The sequence below is a fragment of the Haemaphysalis longicornis genome, unplaced genomic scaffold (genome assembly GCF_048455015.1).
Source record: "Haemaphysalis longicornis isolate Haplotype H1 unplaced genomic scaffold, Haemaphysalis longicornis Haplotype H1 scaffold_7, whole genome shotgun sequence".
In the NCBI taxonomy this organism is placed as follows: Eukaryota; Metazoa; Arthropoda; class Arachnida; order Ixodida; family Ixodidae; genus Haemaphysalis; species Haemaphysalis longicornis.
Window position 1 is genome coordinate 9,889,021 of NW_027526422.1, and position 6,000 is coordinate 9,895,020.

At 48.3% G+C, this 6,000-nt stretch overlaps 1 protein-coding gene across 1 annotated transcript; it reads right to left on the reverse strand.

Moving 5' to 3' along the window:
* Nucleotides 1-651: 651 nt before the first annotated feature.
* Nucleotides 652-3,181, reverse strand: LOC144144474 (uncharacterized). Its single transcript, XM_077675933.1, has 3 exons — nt 3,071-3,181; nt 1,488-2,592; nt 652-787 (listed from the first exon to the last, which is right to left on the reverse strand). Coding segments are annotated over exons 1-3 (1,116 nt in total). The 5' UTR covers nt 3,080-3,181; the 3' UTR covers nt 652-785.
* Nucleotides 3,182-6,000: the final 2,819 nt, after the last annotated feature.

The following is a 6,000-nucleotide window of genomic DNA, read 5'->3' on the forward strand; positions in this document are numbered from 1 at the left end:
TAGGCTTTAAGAGACCCACTTTACGAGGTGGATGCTTCTGGGCAGTGCTCGTAGTAGACGAAGCCAAGGCGACGGGTTAATTTGCGCACTGCTTTCATTGAGGTGAGCAAAATTTGGAGCAGGTCCCTCGATCTACTCTTCTCCTACGTTAGAAATCCGTACGTTATCTGATTAACTGCTTTTCCAACCTTTGGAAAAATCCACCAGTGTAAATTTGGGCTACTGGGGTTGAATGTTAAAACGGAGAGAACCGGACGCCTGACACACCTGAGGTGAAATGCCGCTGGATTTACATTATTTGCTAGTTTCGTATGAATAACATCACATTTGCAATGGTGGAGGGGGGGTAATAATAATGCCAACGAATGAACCGGGTCATCACAGAAATTGGCCCATTCAGCTTCCCGCATAGTCCTATCCAAACCATATTCCATAGATGGTCTCTTTTTATGATCTACAGGGCCATGAAAATCTGGCCTGAAAAGAATACGCTGACAACGCACGCGTGTGTCGCTTTCTTGGTGTTGTAGCTTTACTATATTTATCAACCCTTTAAAAATTCCAGGATAATATTAATATTGACCACCGCAGTGACCACTGACTCATAATCCGCGGGGGGTGTATACTTGGGGTAAAAAGCACCACACATGATTCATCATTTTCTCAACTGTCAGTTTATTAAAAATACCAACTTGAGGGGTGTCGGTACTTTCAGAGCAGTGATAGGTGTCTTCTGAGCATAATTTGTCTTCTGAGCACACTCTGTCTTCTGGGCGTAATTTGGCTTCTGAAACAAGCAAGCCAAAATGGTATACGGGTCACACTTTTAAGACTTCAATGAAAAGTATTTAAAAAACGATATTTTCCTGGCTGTAGCAGAGCTCGGGAACACTACTCTGTCTCTCTTAAAATATTTACTTAATCCCGACATGGAAAACACAAAGAAATCCGCATGCTGTCATGAAGTTGCTTGTAGAAACAAATATCAACTGGCCCAAACCAGTAATTCTTCATGGAATGCCTTCGGGACGAATGAGTAATGAGGTTCTTTCCTAAGCCCAAGCAACGTAGCCTTTGGGGATTCGTTTAGCACATACAAAAGTATTAGCACGAGACCAAAATCTCTAGGCATCTGTCATCATCTTAAGCTCAAAACCATTCTTCCTCATTTCTGTTTTGAATGATGGAACTGCCCATCGGCTGTTTAGTAAAAAAAAAACTAGCTCTTATGTCTCTGTTTCCCATATACCTTTTACACTGATTTTCAATTTGCGCGATAATACGGGCAAACATGATTTCAAACTATTTGAAATATTACACCCCGAAAAAAAAAAAACGGGAATGACCACAATTCTGAAGATACCAGGGGCCTCACCGAAACTACTTTTTGCGAATTTCTGTTCGTATTCGTCCCCCTCTAGGGCATCGCAAGAATACCACGCCAAAACAAAGCGGAAAAATTAAGAAACAAGGTCACCGTAACTTACACTTCTTCTTGCGAAGGAGGTTGGTGTAGTCGAATGGGGAGCCCAGACCATATCCGTAGTTGAGGCCGTAAAGACCCAGGCCATGACCATACGCGACGTGGCCAACGCCGTATCCGACGCTACCGACGCCGTACCCGTACACTGGCGCGGTAGCGACGACTGCGGCTGGCTGGTAGGCAGCGTAAACCGGGGCAGCGTGGCTCACGGTGGCGACTCGGGCCACAGCTGGGACGGCAGCAACGGTAGCCACGGCTGGCGCAGCGTGGTAAGTGGTGTCAACGCGGGTCACGGCGGGAACAGCCACCTTGGCTACAGCTGGCGCCACGGCCACCGCTGGGGCGGCAGCGACGGTAGCGACGGCTGGAGCGGCGTGGTAGGTGGTGTCAACGCGAGTCACGGCGGGAACAGACTGTACAGTGGCCACCTTGGCGACGGCTGGAGCCGCGGCCACCACTGGGGCAGCTGCAACGGTAGCGACGGCTGGAGCGGCGTGGTAGGTGGTGTCGACCCGAGTCACGGCTGCGGGAGCAGCAGCGGCTACGGTGGCCACCTTGGCTACGGCTGGGGCAGCCGCCACGGTGGTGACAGCTGGGGCAGCGTGGTAGGTGGTGTCGACCCGAGTCACGGCTGGTGCAGTCTCAACAACCTTGGTAACCGCGGGAGCTGCGTGGTAGGTGTCGACCTTGGTGACGGTGGCTGGAGCAGCGGCCACAACTGGAGCGGAGTGGTAGGTGTCAACGCGAGTGACAGCTGGAGCCGCGGCCACCACTGGGGCAGCGACGGCTGTGTCGTAGCGGGTGACAGAGGCTGGCACGGCGTGCACGGTGTCGACCCGAGTGACGGCTGGAGCGGCAGCGACTACGGGGGCAGCGACGGCGGTGGCAACTGCTGGGACAGCGCTGTACGTGTCGTAGCGAGTGATGGTTGCTGGGGAGGCCACCGCAGCCACGGACGGCACGGCGTGCACGGTATCAACGCGGGACACAGCGGGAGCAGCAACGTAGGAAGCTCCGACGGCGAAACCCTGGCCAAATGCGACGCCAGGTGCGACCACTGGGTGGCTCACAGCACTGGCGACGAGAGCCAAGATAAGGCTGGCACGGAACTGCGCGAAAGATGAAAAATTAGGACAAATCTTTGGCATACGCAGTAATGTGCAAGCGTGTGGTTTACTCTGGGAGCTGCAAGTTCCAATATTTTTTTTCAATGATAATTTTCGGGACAAGTCAATTGAATGTGTAATTTAAAAGCTGTACCTAGCAAAATTGCTCGGCTGTGCTAATTGTGTGTTCATTCCTGTCTTTACCATTCCCGATTCTTTGTTAATAGGTACAACCAAACAGCCTCCAACGTATTTTAGCCTGTTAGTGGTTGGGAAAGCTCATTGCTTGGGATTATGACGTATTTTTTCGTGAACAAGCATGGGGGCGTTTTTGAAAAGCAAAACGTATAACTCGTGCCCTGAGACAGAGGCTTATTAATGACATCCCTTCCATCCTCAACACCAGCCTGCTGTACAAGGAAGCGTGCGTTACATAAACGCGCGTCTTTAAAAAAATCGAGGTAAAAGTCTTCAAACTCACGGCGACCATAGTTGCTGCGACCTCTTGTCCTGCTGAAGTGGAAAGGTTCTGCTGGAGTGTCTGGGCATCTGGGACTCTTTTATACTGTTCTCAGTCTAGAAAGCCCGTAGCCTGCGGGGTGAGCATACAAAAAAATGCATAAAGTATCCTCACAGCTAGGGTCTGGTTTCTTAACACTCGGTCAAACGCAAAAAAAATAAGTAGCGGGCATCTAAAACCCTTCCATCCGCTTTCGTTCCGACGACAAAATAAAAAAGTATTTTATGGGTGTGTACAGTTATGTATGTAAAATCTCTCGCTGCGCTTCTAGAACGTGCTTCCAATTTCGAAGAATCCAAGGGGCAGCCCCATCGTTCCTGGATACTGCTGGCGCTTTTCTTTTTGTTTTTGTTTTGTCGGCCAGTCAAGGCCAGTAACCACTCGCCACCTTAACTTGAGACCTCGCGCTAGTGCTATAGCATATCTCTTTCCTAAATCCGCGTCGTTTTTCGCCCACATTCCTCACTTATCGTATTCCCACATGGTGTCGACCTGAACCGATCTTTCCTTGCACTTTATTTCTAGCGCATATACGCAAGCACTTACTACAGTTTTTTGCTGATTGTTAATATCTTTATGCAAACAGGGTACGGCAATCAGTTTTTCACTTCGACACTTGGCTTTCATCATTTTGGAACTTCACAGCTAAATGGCCTGAATCCTCCCCCTTCCCCCCCCTCCTTCACAACACACTCGCTCCACGGTACAGCTCGATATATGTTAAGCTTTACAACTCGAAGTTTTTCAATCTAGAGGTTTCTTCGTCACTTCATTTCTTACGTGCGGGTGTACCCTTACCCACTGTCGCCTTGGTCTTTATTGTTTTTTCATTGATTTCGGGGGGGGGAGGGGGGGGCAACCTTTATTTTGCGATTATTCAGAGCTCCTTGCCTCACTAATGCAACACCTGGGCGTTTTCAGAGATATTTCAGCGGTGTGTCGCACCTGCGCGCCCACTGCGGATACGTAATCCACTCAAGGCCGTCGCACAGGCTCCCCCTTTATGAAAATTCTGCTCGCCCTTTTGGGACAGCTCTCCTTGAAAGCTGGCGAGACTGGTTGCGTAGGCCGCGCAATGATCGAGCGATAGGCAACCCATTGTCCTCTGGCGGCTATTTCCGCTTACGGCGCGCACTTAGCGTTTAAAAGGAGCAAGTGCATCACCAAACCTTTCCACGTCTATAATGCCGAGCTGTCGTTGCTATACCATTAGTTACTTTTTGTAGCGTAAGCTACACTGGCCGAGGTTGAGCAGTTTCGCGTGGACCCTGAAAGGCCGTGCTGCGCAAGAGCAAGTAGCATTGGATTGAATTGGGTTGGATTAAATTATATTGTATTGGATTGCATAAGAAATCCATTCCAATTGGAGTACGGGTGTGTTGAGAATTGGGTCTGCACATTCGCTGGTCTGCGCATTCCAGAGGAGTGACGTCATACTCGCGGCAGACGCACTGGCGCCGGCCCGTGCCCAGCTGTGCGCCTCCTTTGCGCAGTAGCCAAGTCTGACGCTGCGCCGGAGCCGCGTGACAGCCGTTTCGCGTGGCTCCTGGAGAGCCGCGCTGCGCATGCGCGAGGAGCAGTGACCGGACTGAACTGGACTGGACTGGACTGGACTGGATTGGATTGGATTAGATTGCTGAACCTTAACTCACGCTACTCATATCCTGGCATAGCCAAGCTAAGCCACTGCTAATTTTTTCTTACTGAGAATAACTGCCATAAAAGGGAAATCAACAATGGGCTTTTAAAAGGGCAAAACTACATATGAAGACCCCGCAGAGCATAATCGAAGATTGTCTTTATTTTCTTGCGCCAACCAGACTCATTGGAGACTGAATATGTAGCTTATAGGTGAGTGGGTGACAGGAGGGGGCTGTATACCATAAGAAAAACCAGTCTTGCAAGTGGAAAAAGATTTTTCAGTGCCGTTCCAGACGGGATGTGCAACAGTGGGGAAACCCAGTTTAATGCAAACTCTACTCGTCGCGCCTTTGGATAGCTTTAAATTTCCAAGAAATAAAAAGCAATGTAGTGTATAAGTTTCTCTAAGTATGTTCCCACTGGCAACTAGCAAGACGAATTCATTAAGGAATTATCTGCTTATTAATCTGAATTTTTGTTTGAGCAAATGAGGCTGCTATTTACGGGCGCTGTAAATGCGGACGCAATTCCTAGTCATTCAAACAATCTCATATATTCTTAAGATGTCTCAAAACGACTTATTTAACAGTTATTTATTAATGTACGTATTGGTTGTACATTTATTCAAGCTGCTTGGTCATTGCGTTTGTCACTTTCGGTATGAGAACTCTTACTGACCCTATGGTGATAGTACTGCCCATTGCGGCCCGGGCTCAGAAAGAGGTTTTTACAACTTTAGGAGGCTATGTCAAGGCTGTTAGTAAAAATTAAGAAATATACCCAATCTCGGAAAGCAAAGAAGACGCACTGGCAGCCATGGCTAATGAAGTCTCATAAAAAGGACCTCCAAGCTACATTCCAGAAGACACCATATTAATAATTTTATGAGCTACGATTACCAAGGAACAAATTTTTGAATTTTTTACCAGCGCTTGGCACTTATTTTGAGGCAACCCAGATTCCAACAAAATTCCAAAAAAGGAGGCCAAAAAAATTTGGGGTGGACTTCCTGAGGGCAGCATACGATGTGCAAGCTTTAAGAAGCCAAAATCAAAGTCCCTGAGACTGGAGGCAGTTATTTTGCTTCCGGGGGCCAACCAGCAACTAATGCATGATAGATTTACAGAGCAGCTGAAGATTCACCCCCATCCGTTCACTTCATTGCAACACGACATATCTTCGGAACTGTATCCACTAAAAGCTTCAACATTCGGTTTTTCGTCTGGCTGATCACCTTTTTTTTTTTAATT